Source organism: Gopherus flavomarginatus, chromosome 1 (genome assembly GCF_025201925.1).
Source record: "Gopherus flavomarginatus isolate rGopFla2 chromosome 1, rGopFla2.mat.asm, whole genome shotgun sequence".
Lineage (NCBI taxonomy): Eukaryota > Metazoa > Chordata > Testudines > Testudinidae > Gopherus > Gopherus flavomarginatus.
In genome coordinates this window covers 367,097,573-367,122,642 of record NC_066617.1, presented here as the reverse complement: position 1 = coordinate 367,122,642, position 25,070 = coordinate 367,097,573, and the positions used below count along the sequence as shown (strand labels likewise).

The window sequence follows — 25,070 nt, the reverse complement described above, 5'->3', positions numbered from 1 at the left end:
TGGCAGTATAGACAAGGCCATAATACCCTGTGACCAGCAGGTCTACAACTCTATCATAGTACTGAGATATTGTACATGCCCTCAACATTCAGACTTTATTACTGTCTTCAGCTAGTTTAAAGAGTTGAGCTTCATGATATGCAAATTCAATAAATATTCAAACACTAGGCCACTGAAGTCCTACTGCCTTAGTAAGGGAAGTTAAGAACAGAAAGGTAAAAACATTTATTTTAGAACCATCAAACAATTAGCACAGCCAGATGGATTTGGCTCTTGAAAGGAGACAGAGTGCGCAATTCAGCAGGAATCTCTCAGAGCAGGACACTTAAGCTAGTTACTCAGAAGCTGACCAGCACCCAGGTTTTTTGGTACAGACAAGTGTGCTGCAACAGCTTTTCTGTTTCCTGGTATCAGGAAAAAAGGGAACCCCTCTTTGGTGCAATGCTCTGTCTCCTCTCTGGCCAGATGGCAAAGAAGCGTGCATGTGACATGTACGCATAGCCAGTCTGTCCCCCAGCACCTGGGGAGAACCAGGAGCATCTTGTGAGGGGTCGCTCGAGCAGGTGTGAGCAAAACTCCTCAGTCTAACACAACACACCCCTGACCACAACAGAGCACAGCACAGGGAGGTTTTCCTCACTGCCACGTTACTGTGGCAAAGGAAATTCTTTCATCAGGATCCACATCAGCACAGTAGTAAAATGAGGACAACTGTCTGAAGTGCACAGGCACAGGCACCTTAAGGTAACAGGCATTAGCATTTTTCCTGTCCACGTTTAGGAAAATTCTATCTACAGTGGATAATGCAAGACTATACAAAAGCACTTAGTTTCCAGGAAGCTCAGCTGCAAAAGGGATACATATAAACGTCTTTTGCGCGATATATGTGTGTGTGTACAGGCCCCAAACCCGGGATGGGGAAAGCATTGTACACTACTCCCTGACCACCCCCCATAACAGTCCCAGCAAGACCCTACGTACTGAAGTAAAACTAGACCTATCTACTCTAGAAGAGATTAAGCCAGATGGAGCAGCTATGCTGGCACCAAAGGGCAGGTGTGTTAGGAGCCACACATCAGGCAGTCATCTCTGTTCTCCAGGGAACACACCATGGCTGCTTTGTTCCTCTCCTTCTCCTCCTCTTCCCTGGACACTTTCTCTCTCTCTTTGAGCTTCTCCTTGTTCAAGGTGAACTGGATGGGCTTGGCCGCTGGTTTTGTCCTCAGGTAGTACATGCCTGTCTTCAGACCCTGCAGAGTGAAAGCACGTGAGTAAGGGAATCATACCATGCTGGAGCTCAGGCTGAGTTCTGGCTACTGAGACACGCTTCCCATAAGCCAAGCAGCTGCTTTCGTTAATGGCCCCCCAATAGGACATAACCACCCCACAGTATTAGCTAACGATCTATGGCTACCAGGCTAGGATCCATAGATGGGAACAATGCTGGGAATGCCCCAAACCACCTAGTCATTCCTCCTCAGGGCTTGTCTACTCTTGAAACACTCCAGCTGCGCCAATGTAGACACTACCAATACCGATGGGAGGGGCTCTCCTGTCGGCGTAGGGACTCCCCCTTCCCAAGAGGCAGTAGCTAGGCTGAAAGAATAAATTCCTTTGTTGACCCAGTACTACCTACCAGGGGCTAAGCTGACTTATCTTTAGGACTCAGGGGTTTTCACACCACGGGTGAGGTAACTAGGTTTTTCGTATAGACCAGGCCGCAGAAGTGGAGAGATATTGCTAATGGCAATGAAAGGGAAACAGACTTTTATTTCTAAGAACCATGTGAGCCAACTTTTAGTGACCAATGCATCAATCCAAACGCTATCAACTAGCGAGTAGGCTCCCACTCCCACATACCTGCTTCCACCCATAGAAGTGCATGCTGGTGAGTTTGCCATAGTTGGGCTCTGCAATATGGATGTTCAGGGACTGGCTCTGATCAATGAATGCGCCTCTGTCAGCTGCCATTTTGAGGATGGTCTTCTGGGAGATTTCCCAGACCGTCTTATAGAGCTGCTTCAAGTCATCTGGAATCTCTGGGATGTTCTGAAAGGAAGAGGACTGGTTACTAGGCAGCATTCCCAATGACTACCTTAATGGTCACATAATGACGACCTGTAACAAGCTACTCTGGCTAAAACCAAACCGCACTGCAACACCTTTAAAGAGAAGGCCCTGTTCAACTAGATCTCCAAGGCAAGAACCCCTTAGCCAATCAGGACAAGAAAGGGAGCTCCCAACTCAGGGCAAAGGAAAAGGGGTTTATTAGCAGGGTATACACCCTCAGCATGTTTCAAGGGCACAATTTACTGAGCCCAAAGAGACTCCTTTGCTTTTCATTTCTGGATGCCAACATCTCCACAGCAGGTTCTTGGTTTAGGTCTATTGGTTGCTCTGAAGTTTCCCCCTTTTACACACACAGTTAACATTCTCTGGGACAGCTTAGAGCAGCAGTTCTCAACCAGGGGTCCACAGGCCCCTGTGGCTGAACTCCTGATCTCCGGCACCTCCCGTGAGGCTGAAGCCAGGAGGCACAGGGCTGAAGCCTCGATCCCCAACACCCCTCCACCCCTGTGGGATGGAAGCCTGGAGGTGCGGGGCTGAATCCCAGAGCCCTGGTGCTCCCTGTGGGGCAGAAGCCGTCAGTCCATGAGCAGAGGGCATTGTTCACCCCCGAACTGCAACGCAAGAGCACAGAGGTCCCAGGGGCAGCTTCTCCCCCCCTCAAAAATCTCCTCTCCCCACTCTCTGGCCAGGTCGCAGGTGGGAAGCCAGAGCCGGGCAGCACGGGGCAGCTGCTGCTCTGGCTGGTGCCATGGGGCAGCTGCTGCTCTGGCTGGTGCCATGGGGGCACGCAGCAGCAGAGTTCCCTCTGCTGCTGGTGCCCCAGGTTAAAGCTGCTCCTCAGCTCCCAGTCCCCTTCGCTCCCGAAGAGGCAGCCAGTAAGAGCCCCCTGGATGGGCATCCCCGGCTCTGTGGCTGACAGACCTGTCCAGAAACAGGGACCACAGGAGAGTTCTCCCAGCACACAGCCCTTAATACCCCTCTCCCTGCACTCTGAGCTACCACCTGCCCGCACACAAACCCCTAGCCACACCCTCCCTGCACCAGACACCCCCCTGTGAGAACACAGCCCTAGCCACCACCCTCCCTGCACCACAGCCATCTCCGCCCACACAGCCCCAGCTACTCTCTCCCTGAAAGTTGAGATACCCTGTCTGCACACAGCCCCTAGATACCTGCACCCTGCACCCTAAGCTGTTTTCAAACTTCTTGATCTAAGCCCCCCAACTTTGAGTTATAATTTTTGGTTGCACACCCCACCCCCAGCCCAGACAGACAGGTGGCCTGCTGAGGTGAGTTGGGGTGGAAGTGGGGCTCCCTCTCTACACCCCGCCATGCGGAGGCGGCTCAAGCCCCATTGGCCCCTGCTCCCCAGAAATAGAAGTCACACTGTGCCAAGGCCCCTACCCCAAGGTACTCCGGCCCTGCTGGGCCCTGGAATGTTTATAGCATGTCAAGGGGGGCCTCAGAGAGAAAAAGGTTGAGAACCCCTGGCTTAGGGGGAACAACTCATCCACCTAGTGCCTGTTCTACTAATTGGTAGGAACGCGTATAACCAGTGGAGGCCTCCCTTGCACACATTCCAGAAAACTTCAGAAATGGCAAGTTAACCCTGTGGTCAGAAAACTCTTCTAATGCTTCTCAGAGGCTCTCTGCTTTGTCAGAGCCAGCATGCAACATCCCAGCCCTTCCCTTCCACAGAGATGCTGCAAAGGCAGAGCAGCGTGAAACACACTGAGCATGTGTGGCAGGTCCCGCCTTCCTCCTCAAGCACCCATGCCAGCTCCTGGGAACGCCTGACCTGCTGCCTTCACAACCACATTCATCCCAGCTCCTCTCACATACCTGCACAGAGCCACTGTGGGCGATGATTTGGTTTTTCATCTCCTCGTTCCACAAGCCTCTCTCCGTCAGATCTTTCAACAAGTGTGGATTTGCAATCTGTAGACAGCAGAGCCCGTTAGATGTACAGGGAAGGGAAGAATTGTGTGCTCACAGAGCCCACCGCGTGCCTTATGGCAGGAATAACTCCCCCTGCAGGAGACATCCCCACCTACATGGTGCAGACAGGCCCCCAAATAGTCACAGAACCCAATCTTACATTCTAAGGAGCTAGCCAACTGTGCTACTGCCCTTCCTCAGATTTTCCCCTGATCTATCCCTAAATCTCTCCCTTCATTTAGGCCTCCTTTTCCTGCAGTGCGACCAGTGCCCTACCATTTGTATGTTAATTACACCTCCTGTCGATATACTTTAGTAAATGCTTTACATGCGGAAACCTTTCCCCCGACACTTCCCTGATGAGCCCTGTGGCCTCTGAACTTTCCCTAAGACCTAGGCATCTCCCCCCCTCGGCAATCAAGCCTGCAGGCAACATGGAGGTCTCACAGGGACCTTCTCTAGCAGAACCAGCATTTCTTGAATTTGTAATTAAGGCCCCTTCAGCATATCCCAGGGCAGTCAAGTTACACACTGTGGTGTTGTATGAACATTCCGGCTTAGTCATTTATCTTCCTTGGCATGCTTTTGCATGGAAGAGGGACATACGGGGTAAATAAATTGACTAACACAATGTGCTGCTTCTGTCTTACTGAACATTGCTGGCTGTCAAAAGCCTGCATGTTTAAAAGCCATTTACCACATTTGCCCCGGCCTCCTTACCTGAAATTCGCCCGAGAGGACCCTGCGTGTGTAGATGTTACTAGTGTAGGGTTCAATGGACTCATTGTTGCCCAAGATCTGAGCAGTAGAAGCAGTTGGCATTGGAGAAAGGAGTAGGCTGTTTCTAACACCGTATCTAATGCAGAGAGGCAAGGACAATCAGAGGTTAAAGTTTCAGCCAACAAGAGAAAGACACCGGCACCTGCGAGATGAATCCCACCAGAACGCACAACCCTAAGCATAGTTTGGAAAGAGAAGAATCAGAGTTCGGTGCAAGAGACCATGTTGTAAAATAGAAAGGGCAAGCAAATTCAGCAGTGCCCTTTCTAACCCCACTTAGGCCCCCTAAATCCTCACCGCCACATCTCAACAGCCTGACCTGGAACACCTCAGACAGACTGAAAACACAAGCTCAGCGTTCACCTACAAGCACTCTGCAGTCTGGGTGACGTGGAAGTGTAACTCCACCACAGCTATTCTCCTCCTCACGAGAGCTTCGCAAATGGCTCAGTTATGGGGAAGAGATTAAGGTGGACTGACAAACAAGCACTGCATGAAAATACATCCTCTTCGCCCCAGTGAATGTGCAGAGGATTTCCCCAAAAAACTTGTTTCCAAGATGATCAGGAGCACCTCCAGGTAAAAGGAAAAAGCCTCCAAAAATGTGCAGCCTTCTGACTGCCAAGTTGGTCAAACATATCTCGCCTTTCAAAGTAACAGTGTGAAAGATTTGTTGAGGGAAACCTGAAAGTTAAACCCCCTTCAAGTGAATCTTAAAGCATCAAGAGGCTTCACATTTGTCTCTCCATGATTCCTGGATCCGATGTGCTCAGCTTAGACAGTTTGTTCCCCTGTCAGCCTGCAAACCCAGCTTCTGCTCCTAGGGCCAGAATGGGTTCTTTCCACCTCACACCTATGCAAATGCAGTGATCTGTAATCCACCAGAACTGAACAAATAAGTCTATTGGAAATGCACGAACCAGAAAAGCCCAGCTCGCTCAGTCTTGGTTGCACGCAATCTCCAGAGCTAGTGGGAATAGGAGACGGTAAAACACTTGTCACTAAAAGCTGATCTGTTCAGTAAGCTGGTGCCATTTCTGCACAATCTTGTTCAAAAGAAACCAGCACATTCAGGCAATTAAAACTTTAATCTCTACCATCATCAAAGAATGTTTGCACCTAACACAGACTGAGCAATACTCATTGGGGCATTTACTCACTTGGCAATCTTCTGCTTTAAAGCCTTCCAGTCCCACAGGCCAGTAGGGGTGACATTCCACATGTCATACTGTAGGATCTAAAAGAACAGAGGCGTGGGCTGAGTTAGACAGCGGCTCTTTGGGGTAAGGGTAGCAATTCATCTGTGCTTTGAAAACCACCATGTAAAATCAAACAAAAAAGTCACTTCAATACTCAACGCTCAGCGTCAGACAGTGAAGATGTGTTACTGGAATTTTGCAGACCAGCACACCACCATTTTCACTAGTGGATAGTGAACAGCTAGCCTAGTGATTACTCAGCCAGTCACTTTAAGTGCCCTCACACTAGTTCTACTCTACTGGAGACCTGACGCTGCTACTTACGCCTTTGCTGACCGGGCAGCCTTCGTAAGTTTCGTACGGGCCATGCTCTTTGGCGAGTTCACAGCTGGATTCCAAAGCACCGTAATAAATGGTCTCGAAAATCTGCTGGTTCAACAACTGGGCCTCGGGGCTTTCAAAGGGGTATCTCATCAGGATGAACGCATCCGCCAGACCTTGCACTCCAATGCCGATGGGACGATGGCGTCTGTTGGAGAGCTCAGCCTGTGTTTGAGGGGGAGGACAATATAAGGTAGAAATCAGAACCACATGACCCTGACAACACATCCACTCACTCCTGCGGCCACCACCCCCTTCGGTCCACACAAAACAGGCTCTCACCTTTTCCCCTCCTTGTCCATCAATCTGGCCAGAGCAGCCTCTCTTTCATTCCCTCTACTAGTTCTTTGTCACCTGATGTTACATAGGGCCTTGAAGGGGAGGACGAAGGCCATGTATTCCAAGAGTGACAAGTGACTTTGGGTGCCCACTTGAGGCCCCTTAAAGGAGTCTGGGGCTCTGAGGGTGGGTGCTCAGCACTTCCTGAAAAATCAGGTCCTTCTTAGGAGTCTCAAGCTGGACACCCAAAAATCACCAGTCACTTTTGAGAAGCGTAGCCCTTGTTCTCTCCTTCAAAACCTGCAAAACTCCACTCCAGCCTGGATCTTGCCCATGGTCTCTTATTGCCCCACTCCAGGGGTGAAAGTAAGTTAACAGACTTACAGGTAGACCGGAATCCTGAGCGGGGGCATGGCCTCAACCAGAAGAGGCAAGGCCTTTGGAGTCCCAGGCCCTTTAAATCGAGATTTAAGGGGCCCCGGGCTCCGGCAGCTGGGAACCCTGAGCCCTTTAAATCACTGCCAGAACTACCATCTGGAGAGGCGGCTGGGAGCCCCAGGGCTCAGGGCCCATTTAAAGGGCCCAGGTATCTGGCCACCGCTACCGCAGCAGAGCCCCGGGCCCTTTAAATTGCTTGCGCTACCCTGGGGCTCCGGCAGCGGGGCTCTGGCAGCAATTTAAAGGGCCTGGGACTCCAGCCACTGCTGGGAGCCCCAGGCCCTTTAAATTGCCACCTGCGGAAGCCGATCCGTTACAGTGTACCGATCTGCTTTCACCTCTGCTCCACCCACCAAGGAAGCCAGTCTCACTCTCCCTCAACCATCTCCACACTGCCCTACGCAGGGAATGCCCTCCCAATTCCTCTGCACTAAACTACAACCCCCCTCCACCTCCTGAGAGGTATGTCTGTGAAGCCCACAAAAACAGTCAGCAATAAATAAAATCAAACACCTCGTACGACTTCCTTCAGCCTTCCTGGCGCACTCTTTCTACCATGCCTGTCTTCCTTACTCTGTAAGCTCTTCAGGGAAGGGACTGCCTATGTCCTATTGTGAGTCATGCAAAGCATTCGTAGGGGAGGATCTACTCTGGAATCTGCTCCAGCTAAGCATCCATTACATCGGGAATTTGCCAAGTTTCAGGGTGCTGAGCCAGGCTACCGATGATGGACTATTGCTGAAGCAGGGTAGATGGGTGTTTCATTACCACAGTTCTATTTGCAGAAAATAATACTTACTAGCCAGATTCAGAACTCCAGACAATTTTATAGCATGCAATAGCAGGATCAATTTTGCTTAAACCTTAATCCAGCCAACCTGTAAAACAGCAACTCCCTTGTTCTCAGACTGTTCACATGGTCCTTTCCACCCCAACTCCAGCCCAGCTGCACCCTCCCCCATACCTCTGGCACAGGGTAGAAGTTGATGTCAATTATTTTGTTCAAGTTTCGGACTATGACTTTGGTGACCTCAGCCAGCTTGTTGAAGTCATAAGTGTGCTCCGACGTGACGTACATGTTCAAGGCTATGGAGGCCAAGTTACAAACCGCAACCTGGAACAGCAGCAGGAGCAGAAGCATCAGCCAACATTAGGCAATACAAGAGACTAACAGAGTCCCAGCCCCCAGAGCATGTTCTCTACCCAGAGGAAATGGACACAGGAAGATGAAACTAACAGGTTAATGCAACCGGCAGAGATGGCAGAACATCTGCCTCATCCTATGTATCCCATTGCCCAAGAGTGGCAAGTATGTAGATTGCCTGAAGACCCCTGACCTCTGTAGGAACATAGAGAATGCTGTAATGGATCAGACCTCCAGCTCATCTAGTCCTGTTGTGATAGTGGCCGTACCAGGCATCTTAGAAGAAAGTGGAGGAATCCCTGTAGGTTTGCTGACATCCCTCAGCACTATGGGAGTTCTGCTCACTTTATCTACTGAAGGTCTTGCCTCTCCTTGCCTTCCAGACCCTGATCCCCAACCATTTCCTCTATCACCTTGCTCTGCCACAACATTAGAGTGGCTGATCCCAGCACCAACTGTCCTGCTAGGTCAGGGATATGCAGGCAGCCTCTCCTGGCTCATTTTTTATACAATCCTGCCAGCTCCAGAAGGATAAAACCAACAATTCCTAGCGTAACCCGTACTTACACAGTGGCTGTGTAATGGGCTAGAGCGTTTGAGCTAACTGAGCTGTCTCCTTTAGCTCAGGTAGCAGAGGCTCCTGCTTTTAGACCTAGTGGTCTCAGGTTAGACCCCCACTGCTGACGAGTCACTGGGGGCGTGGCATTACACTGTCTATGCCCAAAACTGTGCCAAGCATTGGTTCCTTTCCTCGTTCTTCCTCTGCTTCACTAGGGACTCTGCTCCTCTAGTGCCCAGAGCAGCTGCCCCCCAGTCAAGGGACAGAAAGCAGACAGCTAGTTGCGTAGGTCTCAGTTATGCAGCATCCTGTTTAGGGCCCGAAGACTCCGGAGGTTTCAATGATTCCCTCTTGACCCCATAGAAAGCAGGATGCACAGGCTTCACCAAAGCACCAGTATAAGCCCCAGCCCCCCATAGTGACTACGAGCCCCACCCACCCTTATAGCAGCCATGGGCAAGTGCAAATGGAGCAGGGCACTTCCCCACTGAGCCTTATACCCACTTCTTATAGGAAAAGATGAACAGCCCATGGAAAAGCCGTAGACACACACGATGGCTTCCTAAATTCAACATGCCATGCAGTTTCCCTAACTGTCTGTTTGAAGATCCCCTGGCCATGATTCCCAGAACCCCAAAGATAGGGGAAAAAACAGGTCAAACGGAAGAACTCATAAAGACAAAGCTTCCCGTCACTTGAAAATAGATTTGTATCTGAATTTCCGAGCCAGGCATGGGCACAGCTTCCCCATCGGCGCTGGAGTAAATCCCACGGCCCTACCCACCTCGTCTTTGCTGGTGTACTCCACTATTTCTGTGCACAGGTTGCTGCACTTGATGGTTCCCAGGTTCTGCTGGTTGCTTTTCCTGTTACAAGAGTCCTTGTACAGCATGTAAGGAGTCCCGGTCTCGGTTTGAGACTCTATGATGGCATACCACAGCTGCTGGGCCTTCACCACCTTGCGGACACGACCCTGCTGCTCGTAACTGCAAGACGAAGCAAATGCTCCTTTAATGCTTATTTCCCTGGGCTCAACAAAGAGCTAGTGAAAGGGGAGGGGAGGTTTCTCTAGTACAGTGACACTCCTCTGGGCAGCCAGATACTTTTATTTGTGGTCCAAGTCAGATCTGAACTGGCCAGTCAGATGACTTAAGGACAGGATGCTGGGTCTGCTCCCACTCACAAGGGGCATGAAACTGACCAGTGCACTCTCTCCTGCATGGCAGGCAACAAATGAGGCTAGTCCAACCTGAAGCCACCAATCCCCTTACTGAGATTTCTCCCTGTTTGTCTTTATTAAACGGAGATCATCGCTCAGGCTTGTCCCCATCTTGGGCAGAATTTCAATGTGGGAGAAGGAGACATCCCCTCTCACCATCCTTATTAATAACCCCATGAACAGAACTCACAGGGACATGGTAGGACAGCACTGGGCTCCAAATTCCCAGATACACACAGAGCCACCCATATAAAGAGGGATGGAAACTCAGTGAATGGGAGATGTAAATAGCAAGCTCTGCTCTGAATTCTGTCCATTCTTCATACCTCTCATACAGTTTCTCAAACTCCTCTCCCCAAACTTCGTCCAGGCCAGGACACTCATTTGGACACATCAAGGACCAGTCCTATGAAGGAGAGGAAAAAGATAGAGAAGATCCTTAGATATCCCATCTCTGTCAACAGAATGGAAATCTGCTATCCCGGGATAACCAGTGAACACCTCCTGACCTACGCACAGTACTGATGCGAAAACGACGAACAAATTAATTTTTCCACCTCTTGAAACATGAGGCTAACCCTGCAATTTCAGGGAAGGGGAAGGGTTATGCAAACTAGCAGGAGTTATAACTATTCAGGTAACTGATTTTAGATAAACCTAAGCCTCCGCTTGAAGGATAATATTCAGCCCGTAATGACTGCTTACTCCTCAAAACAGAACCCACTTTGAATCATATGTGCACAGGCACAAGGGGGGCTGTTTATTGAGGAAAGCTCGATGTTTCACTTACTGCAGCTTTTCAGCATTTAAAAGAAATTTCTAGAGGTCAAAAATTAATCTGAGAACAAGAGGGTGAGTGAAAAGTGCTCTGAGGCCGAGCAAAGACGCACGTGATGTGTATAATCAGTGCCCTACAGCTCACCCAAAACACTCTGTAGATTATCTGCATAGGTAAGCTGCTCTGCAGCAACTGTTTTAGGTAGTTCTTTTGCTGGTAGGAAGAGACAGTACATCTCAAATTCCATCTCAGGGTCATGCTGCAGACTCTGGAATAATGCTACTGATCCATTAACCGACCCTGTCCTGTACCAATACATCTCCTCACCTGGTTAGTTTCTACCCGTTTCATGAAAAGATCGGGAATCCAGAGGGCAAAGAAGAGGTCCCTGGCTCGCTGCTCCTCCTTCCCGGTGTTCTTCTTCAGGTCAAGAAACTCAAAAATGTCCAAGTGCCATGGCTCCAGGTAGATGGCAAAGGCCCCGGGTCTCTGTCAGACAAAACACGGCCAAGATCAGAACCAGACACGCAGGGGAAACACATGGGAGTAGAGTGATAATTGCATAGCTGCTGTGTAAACATGGACACCAGCTGTGCACAGTTAGATCCTACACAGTTTGGGGCCCAAATAATTTCCCCCATTGTTAGAAGGAGTTTGTCTTTCTGAAGTCCCATCAAGGCAGATACACCAGGTGCTGAGTCACACTCACTCTCACTTCCTGGGACTGAGTTCTCTGGGGCTGGCCACATGGTGTTTCAGTTAAAAGGAACAAGCATCTGAAACGTCTTCAACTCTGGTGCTCAACAAAAGCTGGGCACGTGAAAGACTTCCTTGCCTGGTCAAGCTTTCTACTGACTTCCGGGTGATTTGTGGAGTGCTTCATTTTTTGCAGGAGTCTTTCCGGACAATTTTAGATTGGATTTCAACCTAAGGCACTCCAGGAGCTACTTATAAATGAGTGGAAGAGGCTGACCTTACTGGTGTGGGCATTTTACAGAAACAGAACTGTAGCCTCCCAGTAAGAGTTGTGGGGGCACAACAATTAGTTTTGAGACAGTTGGACAAAGTTATGAGTGTAACTGTATGATGTGGTTGCTTGTGATGGTGTGGGGCAGATCTCAGCAGTTCTGGGGCTCGCTTCTAGTTTATGTATTATGCTCCTAAAAGCTCACCGTCCAGGGTTTCAGCGAGCCACCTGCAGATCCAGAAGGGATTTCCCCTCCCCCTCCACAGTGTATTCTGGGGGAGTTTTTTAGCTCCTTCCTCTGAAGCATGAGGGATGGCCACAGATGGAGACGGGACACTGAACGGGTTGGGCCAAGGCTGAGGCGGCACCGAGCATGCTCTCTCTTTCTCAGGTACTTGGTTGGCTGGTTCTTGCTCGCATGCTCAAAGTCTAAGTGATCGCCATATGGGGAGAAATTCCTTTCTCACCCACAAGTCAGACTGGCAGTAACCTTGTGAGGGGGTTGCCTTCCTCTGCAGTGTGTGGCTACGGGTCACCTGACAGGAATATCTGGGTATATCTTACTTAATCAATTCACTGCCACAGCATGGGCCTCATGCACTGGTGCACCTCAGTCCCCCCGCTCTCTGCCTGTGGTACGTAATACTCTGATCTCATTTTGGTTCTTTGGTTTAGTGCGAGGGTACTGGGTGAAGGTGGTGGCCTGGGATACAAAGTGGTGGGCCCTTGCTACCTTAAATACTATGACACTCCTTTCAGAGGATAGGCAGTGAAAGGTACACTTGCACTGTGCAGTTTGTAATGAAGGGAGAACCAAATACCCATGCGATGGGAACAGGATACTGCTTTTTAGTATATGCCATGTAGAGCCATTGCTCCAGTTCATCTGTGCTAATCGTCAATCTTTCCACAGCCCACTGCTGGCTCATTAAGACATTCAATTAAAGTTTCTATTGCCACCTTCCTTCCTGTTTGGAAGATGACATACCTTATTACCACCTTGATCCACATAGCGGGCGGTGTTGTTGTAGACTCTCAGCATTGGGACAAGCCCATTGGAATTTCCATTTGTCTGCAAAGACACATGAAAACCATCAACCTCTGGAAGCTGGCTGGTTTGTGAGGCTGCTCTTAGACAGACTGCCAGTGAGACACAGCAAATATCAAGGCCCTTACAACGAAAGGCATTTCTTGCCCACTGCAGATAAAAGCTGGCTACAAGAGAACTAAATTTTTAAATACATCATGGAAGTAGCACTCACTGTCAGGTAACAAGGGTTCTAATAAGCATTTGTTTATACAAGCCATATTTTGAATGTGCTTTGCTTTAAATTTGCGTTAAAATACTCAAAAGCATTATTTGGAAACTTGCAAGAGGTGTTATTGTTCATGCATAACACGGAGAAATCCAGAAGTTTATGAGTCCTGACGTATCTGCTCTCATCTTTCTTCTTTACAAATTAATAACTAACTGTCTGATGAAACATTGACTTTTCTTTCTGAACATACCTCAATCTGAAACCAAAGCACTGTAATAGGAACGCTATGATATCTGGCTTCATACTGTAAAAAGAAGGTGCAAGCTACTGGGCTAGATGTACCTCCCTGACATGTGAAGGTATAAATCAGCATAGTGTGCCATTTACTCACTTACCCCAGCAATGTAGCTGCCAGTGGCTCGGATACAGCTCACAGCAACACCAATTCCACCGGCAGACTTGGAGATCAGCGCACAGTGCTTTAGAGTGTCATAGATTCCCTCAATGCTGTCATCCTTCATACACAGCAGGAAACAGCTGAATGGAAATAAACGGGACTTGACATCAGACAATTCAAAATCAGAGCGAACAATACCATAGAAGGCATGCAGAAACCTGCCAGGGGTTCTCCGGCATCATTAACGCTTTAGGGGTCAGGTAACTGAAACAAAGATATGATGCAATTTGCAGAGCATTGTAAAGCTCTCACTTTTTAAAGAAGTTCACATGCGCAGCTGAGGTTTTTTAAAAAGCTAATTTCTTTAAACCTAAGTTATAAGTAACACAGATACTAAAACATTTTAAAAATCAAATCTATTTCTTACCATTTATTTTTGTGTTTTTAGCATCTCAGCTTGGACAACGAATAGTTAATAGCCATGATTAATTTTGTTTCTAGTCAATTTCACTTTTAGGTTCTAATTCACTTCAGGAGAAGGGAGTGTTTAAACAATTTTTAGGAATTAAAAAGATAGTTACGGAAGCACTTCTATTGGCGTTAGGCTTTTGTAGATTTTTTCTTTAAATATAAAAATATATACACATTTTGGGCCATATTTGACAAATTACAGATAATTTTAATTAAGGGTCACCAAAGTGCAGCTGCCCATTTAAAAAGGTGTCACAGGACACTTCATTCGAACAGAAACCACCTCCTGCCCAGCACCCTCCTCTGCATATAGTGTGAGCCAAGCCTGGCATCCTGAGGTACCTGGACAGCTGAGGTCGGTTGGTGCCAGCATTGAAGAGTGTGGGAGATGCATGGGTAAACCACTTCTCAGACAGGAGGTTGTAGGTTTCTATCGCAGCATCAATGTCATTTTTGTGGATTCCCACCGATACCCTCATCAGCATGTGTTGGGGGCGTTCAGCGACTAGGCACCAGAAGGGAGAGAACAGGATATAAGGATTCCATTTAAAGCCATTTTTGACAGATGCGGATCGTGCAAACAAGAGGGACTAAAATATGTCACTGAAGAAGCCTGAATGGTCAGGATTCTAGGCCCCAATTTTTTTACTTATACTGAAGTGGTTAGAATCAGAGGCTACATTATAATAGGATTCGAGGTACATTATAATAAAATAAATAAATAAATAATCTCTCACTATTATGGATGCCCAGAAATTTCAGACACATGGTGACAACAGTTGAAACTGATGGTGTTCTAGCCATGCCAACTTCAGCTCTATTACAAATATCCAAACACCAAACAGTGAGATTGCAAATGGACTTCTCGCACCGCAATTCCTAAAATGTGGTATCAGCCTGCTAGAGATGAACACATTCTGGGTGTTCTGGTGCATGAGTGGTCTTTGTGCCAATAGGATCCATCTGCTGAATGCATGAAGTGCCCCATGCAACCATTATTTAAAACAAAACACCCAACTAAACTCAATGTGGCACTGTAACTAATAATTACAAGCCTTCCCGCAGCTATGGCAAAGAGATGCTTATTGCTTACTAAAAGATGTTTGGGGAGGGAGCATTTGTGGATGAAGGGGGAACACACAAGCAAGTCTTTCTGATGTGGACAAGCAAATTACAAATATGCTGTACCCTCTTGGAAAATAATGGACACTGAAAATAGTGAAGGAAGCTACCTAGTCCCATTTAGACCCCAGCAGAGAATACATCCAACAGGTACAGTCCGTTCTTACCTTTGGAACTGATTTTCAGCAGATAGGAGCGCTCTAGAGTCTAAAAAATAAAGCATCCCAGTTATTAGTTGCTCAGATTCCAGTTTAAAAGCTGTACCGATCAATGCACAAAGCTCTGGGACCAAAAACCCAACTCTCAAGCAGGTTGGCTCTCCCAGTACCAGGTTTCCTATACAAACTTAGTTCCCTGCTCTTCTGCAACTTTTATTACTGATATAGCGTCCGAGGTGGGCTAGATGCTATCCAGTCATATGTCAGTAAGGGCCCTGCCCTGAGGAGTCCGCAATCTATGCAGACACAGCACAGATAAAGGAGTGAATGCATGGTGAGGTTTAGTATTTGCCTTTGATCCATGGTTTTGGTAGAGACTGGGGGCGGGGGAAGAGTACTATTTCCCTAATACTGTCATCATTAATTATGTTTTGGACAGTAGCGCCTAAGGACAAACCAAGATCAGAGCCTCATTGCGCTGGGCACTGAAGAAACACGTAGTAGACAGTCGCTGTGCCAGAGCTAACAATCCAATAGACAAAGGTAGGGGAAGTGTGTATAACGAAGAGCAGACAGTGCAATGGTGGCAATCATGTTAGTTCCACAAGACTGGATGGGGATAGGAAGGGAGCTGAAATAGGTAGCGAGGCAGGAATAAAGTAAATGGGAAAACAAGTGAAGGAAGAGGAGGAAGGTTAAGAGGGGCAGGTGTGCAGACAGGCTGTGGTGAAGACACTGGGGAGGGTGGAAAAGGGAGCTGGAGCAAACAGCAATCAGCACAGGGGACAGAATGTCTAATCAGAAGCGTAGAAAATACTGACGGCATCATCCGTGTCTCTGTTTATGCTGCTGCTCTATCAGCTTGAGTCTCCGGCTGGCTCCTCCCTGAAATTTCTCTTCCTTAAGTCCACATACCTGGAGGAAGGGGATGCGACAGGGAGCCCAGTGCTGGGGGTGGGGGGGGCATCTTCCCTGCCCAGTTCTGAACTGGGGGGCTGATTTTGTTAGAGCTTCAAGGAGGGCAGAGCTAGGGCTTAAGTGACCAATCACATGAAGTGCCGAGCACTCTCGGCTCCTATGGACTTCAGTAGGTATTTCACAGGGTTGGACCCTAAACGGCTCCCTGAAGAAGTGTGTTTTAAGGGTGGATATGGAGGACAAAACAGGGGCAACGCAGACTAGCTGTGGGAGAAGGGTCTGTGCAACAGTATGGAAGAATGCACAGAGATAAATGGGAGGACACGCAGGGGACAGATGTGTAGCTTGTCTGAACAGTGGGGGAAAGCTTTTATCTGGAATATGAAGACCTGATGTGTTTGGATTCAGTTACTCCTTGAGGAATAGCATGTGCAAAGCAGAATCTGGCAGAGCGTCCAATGCCTCTGCTGCAGGGAACTTACACCCCAAATGCTACAACGGAATGCACATTTGCCCTGGCCTTGTAATACATCAACCCAGGTCAAAGAGGCTGCAGCCTCACGCTGGGAAATTCTGCAGACAACCAGGCCAGAGTATTTAGCTTCCACATCACCCACTTTTCTTCTATAGAGAGAAGCTATTTGGCATGTAGACGTCTGTCATAAACAGATAGTTAAGGGTTAATAGAACAGGAGTACTTCATGTCTCTTTTGACTGTAAAGGGTTAACAAGTTCAGTGAGCCTGGCTGTCACCTGACCAATCAGGGGACAGGATACTTTCAAATCTTGAGGAAGGGAAGTTTTTGTGTGTGCTGTTAGTGTTTGGTGGTTGTTCTCTCTGGGTTCTGAGAGTGACCAGATGTGCAACCAGGTTTCTCTCCAATCTCCCTGATATAGGTTCTTATAGATTCAAAATAGTAAGTACTAAGTGATAAGGCGAGTTAGGCTTATGTTTGTTTTCTTTATTTGCAAATGTGTATTTGGCTGGAAGGAGTTCAAATTTGTATTTTGCAGAAAGGATTTTAATTTGTACTTGTATACTTAGACTGAGAGGGTATTCCCAGTGTCTATAGCTGAAAGACCCTGTAATATATTCCATCTTAAATTTACAAAGATAATTTTTACTGTTTTTTCTTTCTTTTATTAAAAGTTTTTCTTGTTTAAGAACCTGATTGTTTTTTTATTCTCATGAGACCCCAGGGGACTGGGTCTAGATCCACCACGGAATTGGTGGGGAGGAAGGAGGGAAGGGGGAGAGAAAGGTTAATTTTCTCTCTGTGTCAGGATTACTTTCTCTCTCAGGGAGAGTCTGGGAGGGGGAGAGAGAAGGTGAGGGGGAAGGTGGATTTTCCTCTCTGTTTTAAGATTCAAGGAGTTTGAATCACAATGATCTTCCAGGGTAACCCAGGGAAGGGAAGGCTGGGAGAGGCAACGGTGAGGGAAAAGGTTTACTTTCCTTGTGTTAAGATCCAGAGGTATGGGTTTTGGGGGGACAAGAGTGTACCAGGCACTGGAATTCCTGGTTGGTGGCAGCGCTACAAGTACTAAGCTGGTAATTGAGCTTAGAGGAATTCATGCTGGTACCCCATCTTTTGGACGCTAAGGTTCAGAGTGGGGGGTTTATACCATGACAACTTCAGAGTCATTACAAACAGAGGTGCTGGGCTTCAACTGGCCCAGGGCTCCCATACACAGTCATCCTTTCTTCCTGCTTTCCCCTTCAATAGTTTCAGTTTATGCTAGGCCTGTGTCCTGTTCCTAATCCCCAACTAACACAAACTAAACCAGTCAAGCATGCAAGTCCACCACAATGGTGCAGAAGCTGTGCAGAGGGCTAAACACATGAGCATATACTGCAATGCTGAGTGACTGTGGAGAGCCCCATTGCACATGATCCCAACCAAAACAGGTTGCTTTATTAGTCACAGCACAAAAGTATGCTCCCCTGCAAAATTTTCCACCATCACCCTCCTGCCCCAAGGCCAACTAACTATACACTCAAAGGATTTAAATGTGCATTAATGGATGTCTTGAGGCTGTCAAAAACAGCACTTGTGCTAGATAAAAATGGCACAGTGAAGCTTTCAGAAAATAGTGGCATACCCCTCAGGCACCATAGACAAAAGCAAGGCTGAGAAATCATAGAGGAAGGAGCATGTGGCTCATTCAATTTGGCCACTTTTCTGGAAATCTTCACTACTACAGTCTCTTTCTGCAGCAATGAAAATGATTTAGGTTTTTTCCTTATGTTGGTAAGGCTTTGAAAGAAAAAAAAAAAACTAAATCTTCACTCTCACATGAAATCTGGTCTTTACCTTAAAGCCAAAGTAGTTGTAGGAGAAGTCTCTATCGTAGATGATGGCGGAGTTCAGGCGCTGGGGATGAAACAATTCAGAGACTGGTTAGGCACTTAGACTGAGGAAACCATCTACCCTAACATCAGACCCACACAGCTTCACATTACCAAAACAACAGCGCTCTTATTGTTCAGTGCCTCTGACTTTCATGCTTCTGGCCTCAACATGACTCCATAGCTACAGGCATCAGGCAGAAAACCAGCATAGGCAAGGCTCTCTTAGCAAATGCAGCTGGCATCCTATGCTAAGTGTTAATGAAATTCCACTAAGGGCAACATCCTGGCTTCTGTCCCTGCTCAGTCATACACCTCCATTCTAGTTAGACCTCACACCGGAAAATTCAGAACAAAAAAAAATAAAAAAATCACACTCAGGTTGCAACCTAAGGGAGACAGATAACAAACCTCATCTCCATTCTTGAAAGACTGTTCTCTATTAAATAAATGAGGAGATTCTGTTATTTTATTAAGTTAAGAGCCACTCTTTGTCCAATTACCAAATGAGCCTCAGACACTCTAATCCTACAGTGCTGGGGGACATATAAGAGCAAGAATAGATGTCCTTCACGTAACAGCATCAGAAGTACCCTTCAGTGGTCAGAATTCCAAATGCTGTTGTCCAAAATGGAGCAGTCACCGTCTGTGTTAGTATTTACATCAGTGCACGGTTTTTTTTTTGGCCCTACAACCAACATGGTTTACTTTCGTATTTAGAAGTTTAAAATATCACAGAACTTAGTTTGCTGGATCTTACAAACATCAGATCTCATGAAGTGCTACGTACATCTTTGTTAGCCAAGACAATATCAAGTGTTTCCTTGGCGATCATTGGAGAGTGTCTGCCATTATGAGGGTTTACATAATTGTACAAATCTTCCATGACATCTACAAAGGAAATGGAAAGAAGAGTCAAAGAAAAGCCATTCACAGACTTTTATTTACACAGTCTGAAAACTATAATTACAGACATTGAACATGCCTGGACCACTGCACTTCTCCCAAACCTAGCCCACACGGAGTGTCTTCAAAAAATACACGTTTGTTTGTTGTTCTACCTGTCCAATGGCAGGGAATATCCACTACTCAGAAGCCCCAAAATAATTTGCTTTTATGAAAGAAATTCTAGGAACACAAAGTGTCCAGTGGTAGTCAGATAGATGCTAAATAAACCTAGTCCATATAAAGTTTACCAAATGGGTCTTGGCTAAAAGTAACTTAAATTTTTTTAATTTATGCTCTTCTCATCCTTACACAGCTGTTTCTATTTTAGGATGAGAAGAGAGACAGACAGTGAGGCCATCCAGGTTTTAACAGTGAAATGGTCCAGTAGAAACTTCTCTATACTGTGGGCAATACTACATAATCAAACTCTCTCAGCGTATGTGCAGTGTGCCCAGCCATTCGATAGCATCACCAGCAGCCAGGTGATGAGCCAGTGGAACTAAAAGTCTCAGATACATGTGCTCAACACTTAATCACTCCTGTTTAAGAACAAGTTTACCATAGTCATATCCTCTAATGCTCCAAGCTCTCCACTGGCTCCCTCCTCAACAAGGGAGCACAGGTTGTTACTCAAGTGCCCATGGACACACTCACCACTGAACACTTTCTTGGTTTCTTTGTGCAAGTTGGAGACCGCAATCCTTGCTGCTAGGATGGCATAGTCAGGGTGCTTGGTAGTGAGGGTTGCAGCTGTCTCAGCAGCCAGTGTATCCAGTTCCACAGTTGTGACACCACTGTACAGACCCTGGATCACCTTCATGGTGATCTGTGCCTGGGGAAATCAGAATTCTGCAGGTTAGCTACCTATGTTTCAGGGACAAACCCATCTTTACAGCAACAGTCTAGAACAGTGGCAGGCAAACTTTTTGGCCTGAGGGCTGCATCGGGTTTCGCAAATTGTATGGAGGGACGGTTAGGGGAGAGGGTCGTGACCCGGGCCCCACCTCCTATCTGCCACCCCCAGACTCCTGTCCCATCCAACCCCCCCATTCCCTGACAGCCCCTCTGGGACCCCTGCCCCATCCACACACTCCCGCTCCCTGTCCCCTGACCGCTCCTATTCAACCCCGTTTCCCCCCCCCCCGACCACCATCCACACTTCCACCCTCTGATCACCACCCCAAACTCCCCTGCCCTCTATCCAATGCCCCCTACTCCCTGCCCCCTTACCGCGCTGCCTGGAGCACCAGTGGCTGGCGGCGCTACCAGCGCGCTGCCCGGCTGGAGCCAGGCCACGCCAATGCAACCACGCAGCACGGCGACTAGGTCAGGCTGGGCTCTGCAGCTGCACTGCCCCAGGAGCTCACAGCCCCACTGCCCAGAGCATTATGCCGGAGCGAGTGAGCTGAAGCTGTGAGGGAGAGGGGACAGCAGGGGAGGGGCTGGGGGCTAGCTTCCTGGGCCAGGATCTCAGGGGCTGGGCAGGATGGTCCCGTGGGCTGGATGTGGCCCGTGGGCCATAATTTGCCCACCTCTGGTCTAGAAGTACTCCATTTTCCCAATGGCTAGCATCGTATTTTCTGTTTGCAAGCAAAGTTATTACAATATGTGCTTCACTTTAAACACCAGATGATAAAAGTGATTTATAGACTGAGCTGCTTTGATAGAGGGAAAGCACCAGGCCTTAAAGTTACAGAGGTCTAGAGACATATTGGGGGAAGGAAGGGGGCAAGAAATATAAAAATGAGGTATTGATCAGGAATCATCTGATCATGCACAAGGTTTTGTATGCAGTTCATTGCCTAAATATTGATGTGTCCTGTTGAAGTGGTAACACAAAAGCAGGAACGCCACATCCAAACCTGTACTTGCTCAGGAATTTTCAAACTCCAAACAGCATTCTGACTTTTCACATGCCTGATCAGGCATGTAATTTGTTATATTTAAACTAAAAATAGTTAATACTAAAACAGTTTGGCGAGAGACGTAAAACTTCATGTCGTAGGGCTTAGATCAATCTCTAACTATTAGGGAATAAGTGGAGATTCTCTCACATCTACCCAATGGAATTTTTTTTTTTTTTAAATGCTGCTGCACATTGAGTGGATGTTTTCAGAGAACTAGCCACAATGACTCTAAGATCTCTTTCCTGAGTAGTAAAAGCTAATTTAGGCCCCATTATTTTATATGTATAGTTGAGATTATGTTTCCATGTACATTACTTGGCATTTGTCAACACTGAATTTCATCTGCCATTTTGTTGCCAAGACACCCAGTTTTCTGAGATCCTTTTGTAGCTTTTCGCAGTCTTCTTGGGACTTAACTATCTTGAGTAGAAGTAAAAGTAAAAAGTAACTAACTTTGTTATTATTAGCCCAGTCACCAGGTTGCTGTACTAGGAATCCAGAGACCTAGATTTGATTCCTTGCTCTGACAGCAAGACAACACACCTCTCCATGTGTCAGTTTCCCCAACTGGAAAAGAGGGATAATGATTCTCCTGCCTCTTTGTAATGCTCTTTGAGAAGTACTACTTCTTATTTGTAATGCATTGACAGTATCCTAAGTGTTTTACAGACATAAATAAAAACAGGGCCTTTGTGACTCATGGCCCTAATCCTACAACTTACTCCACACAGCTGGACTCTCATGTCCATGAAAAAAACCCAGGGATGTTAATGGGGCCATGAATGGCTACTGAGGGGAGCTGCTTGCAGGATCAGGGTCAATATCAACTCCTAGGCTGTTCGAACGAATAGGGCAGTGTTACTGTTAAGAGAGGGAAATTCACTTCTGATAGAAGCATACTTTTGTGTTTTAACAAAGAGAACTAGTACTTCTCCTTCAGACTGGCATGGACATAAATATAAAGAGAGTTGTAAAAAGGACATTTTTTAAAAAGCCATGTGATTGCTACACTATTTTAATGAAGAGAAGCAAAATATTCAAGATGAAATGGCACGGAGCTTCCTAACACCAGAAACATGATCACTTCAAACCATGTTTGAGGGATCCACCAAGGGGAATTTAAAACAGGTAAACACAAATCTCTGTCTCAGACTTTGCACCTGTAAGGGAGCGAAAGGCAAACAAAAATCTCTGAAAGAATCCAGTTATAGAAGAACCTCAGAGTTACGAACACCAACATTTGGAACCTGAAGTACACAATCAGGTAGCAGCAGAGACCAAAAAAAAAAAAAGCAAATACAGTACAGTCCTGTGTTAAACGTAAACTACTAAAAAATAAAGGGAAAGCAGCATTTTTCTTCTGCATAAAGTTTCAAAGCTGTATTAAGTCAACGTCCAGTTGTAAACTTTTGAAAGAACAACCCTAAGTTCAGAGTTACAAACATTTGAGAGTTACGAACATTCCCAAGGTGTTTGTAACTCTTGAGGTTCTACTGTATAAAACAAAAGGACACAGTGGTTATAATTAAAAAAGCGGCATTTGCCAACAGTTCACATGCAGGGGTGATGGAACATGCCAACATCTCCCCTTACACCAGTGGTCCCCAACGCAGTGCCCGCGGGAGCAACGGTGCCCGCCAGGGCATCTACGTGTGCACGCGTACTGGCTGATGGGCAAGCATCCGCCGAAATCCCACTGAAAAGCAGTGTCACCAAGAGGCACTGCCGCCGAAATGCCGCTGATTTTCGGCAGCATTTCAGCAGCAACGCCTCTTGATGCTGCTACTTCAGCGGCATTTCAGCAGCGATTTCTCTTGATGATGATGCTTTTCGGCATTTCAGCGGATGCTTGTTCACTGGCCATGGTCCTCGGTGGGTCGTTGTCCAGCGCCTGCCACCCAGAAAAGGTTGGAGACCACTGCCTTACACTAAGAAAGGGAAATAACTGGGTGGCACCTGGATTACAAATGGTGGCTTTTCAATGATCACCACTGTAGCATGGTGGAAGGTGGAGTGGATACAAATCAACTCACAGGATCGACGAAGTCAGCATTGAGTCCATAGCAGAGCTTCTGGATCCGAGAGGTGATCTTGTCAAACATGACACGCTCATGGCGCCCATCTACCAGGTGTATAGGAAGAGAGGTGAGGAGAGAAAGAGAGATGGGCTTTTATACAGCAGCACGAATAACACAGCCAGTCACATGCAGCAGGGGTCTGTGGGGCCTCACCACCATCTATGGCCACCAACTTATCTCTGTGCTCTTCCCAACACTCCAAGGGCTCTGCTCCACAGCTCTGTGAGCAGCACCTGAGGAGCCCAGCCCTAGGGGGATTATTGATGTCATTTGTGGGGTTCTCCATTCAAGGAAAGGGGGACTGGTGGAGATCCAGATAATAGAGGCCCAGAGTCACAGGGGGTAGGGATCCCAATCTCCAGGGGGGCTGCCCCTCCAGTGGTGCCACCTGTGGGGTTCCCCACTCAAGGAGAGGGGAATTAGTAGAGGTCCGGAGTCAGAGGGAGTAGATGTCCTCACATATGCCAACAGACAGGCCTTGGACAGGGGGCCGGTGTTACGTCTGGGGGCACACACTCCAGGGGGCTCAGTGCCATCTGCAGGGTCCCCCACTCCAGGAAAGAGGAGTTAGACAAGGGGGTGGGGCAGGGAACAGCATTATGTGTAGGGGGATCCCCACTTGAGGGGCAGGGTGCCTAGCGCTATTTGTGCGCTCTCCCCTTGGGGAAGGAGGAACTGGCTAGGGAGGGCTGGAGTTAGGGGTCAGCACCATCTCGGCGGGGGTGCCCCTCTCCCAGCAAGGAGAAGCAGCAGGGAGCCCCGTCACATGGGTAGGGAGCCCGCCCGCCGGGGGGCAGCCCCTGGGGCTGGGTGCCAGCAGAGGGAGGTGCCCGCTCAGGGAGAGGGGAGCTGGGGGTGTCCATGGTCCCACACCAGGCTGGGGGCTCCGCACTCCAGAGATCCTGAAGGGACCGGCCGGGGGCGGGGGCCGGGCCCGCTGAGCCCCCCGGGGGGCGGGGAGCCCGGAGCCGGGGGGGGGCTGGGCCCCCGGGGGGCGGGGAGCCCGGAGCCGGGGGGGCCGGGCCCGCTGAGCCCCCGGGGGGCGGGGAGCCCGGAGCCGGGGGGGGGGGCCGGGCCCGCTGAGCCCCCCGGGGGGCGGGGAGCCGGGGGCGGGGGGGCCGGGCCCGCTGAGTCCCCGGGGGGCAGGGAGCCCGGAGCCGGGGGGGGGCTGGGCCCGCTGAGCCCCCGGGGGGCGGGGAGCCCGGAGCCGGGGGGGGGCACCGGGGGGGGTCTCACCTCGCTTGATCACGTGCATGGCGGCGGCTCGGGCCGGGCGCTCGCGCTCTCGGGTGGGTGTTTGAGCTCCAGACGCGACCTACCGCTTCCCGCTCCCGCCAACCGCGCCGTTGATCCCGTCGCGCCGCCGTAGCGCCCCGCCCCCTCCCCTTCCCGTTCGGTGGAGGCCGCGGCCGCCATCTTCGATACGGGCAGCGGCCCGACCCGGGGCTCCGGCCCAACCCGGCCCGGGGCCCAGCGCTTCCTCTGCCCCTCCCTCCTCGCCCTCTGCCCCCGGGAACACGGCACACGGGGAAGGGACCAACGCGGGACAAGGGAGGGAGCCTTGCCCGGTTCCAAGATGGCGGCCGAGATCCCGCCTTCCCGTCCTCTCGTTTCAGATACCCAGCTGAGGGGGGAGCGGGGCGGCTTCCGGCTCGGGGTTCGCCCAGTGGAGCGGCCCGGCCGGGCCGAGGGGCTCCCTCATGGCGGGAG

At 48.8% G+C, this 25,070-nt stretch overlaps 1 protein-coding gene across 1 annotated transcript; it reads right to left on the bottom strand.

Moving 5' to 3' along the window:
* Positions 1 to 716: 716 nt before the first annotated feature.
* RRM1 (ribonucleotide reductase catalytic subunit M1) lies at positions 717 to 24,728 on the bottom strand. Its single transcript, XM_050920232.1, has 19 exons — positions 24,597 to 24,728; positions 23,316 to 23,404; positions 20,030 to 20,207; positions 19,218 to 19,318; positions 18,393 to 18,452; positions 15,169 to 15,208; positions 14,222 to 14,384; positions 13,407 to 13,548; positions 12,741 to 12,824; positions 11,113 to 11,274; positions 10,334 to 10,413; positions 9,573 to 9,774; positions 8,050 to 8,199; positions 6,312 to 6,533; positions 5,949 to 6,025; positions 4,729 to 4,864; positions 3,913 to 4,008; positions 1,861 to 2,049; positions 717 to 1,250 (listed from the first exon to the last, which is right to left on the bottom strand). The coding sequence occupies exons 1-19, from the start codon at positions 24,613 to 24,615 to the stop codon at positions 1,062 to 1,064; spliced, it is 2,379 nt and encodes a 792-aa protein (XP_050776189.1). The 5' UTR covers positions 24,616 to 24,728; the 3' UTR covers positions 717 to 1,061.
* Between the last annotated feature and the right edge of the window lie 342 nt (positions 24,729 to 25,070).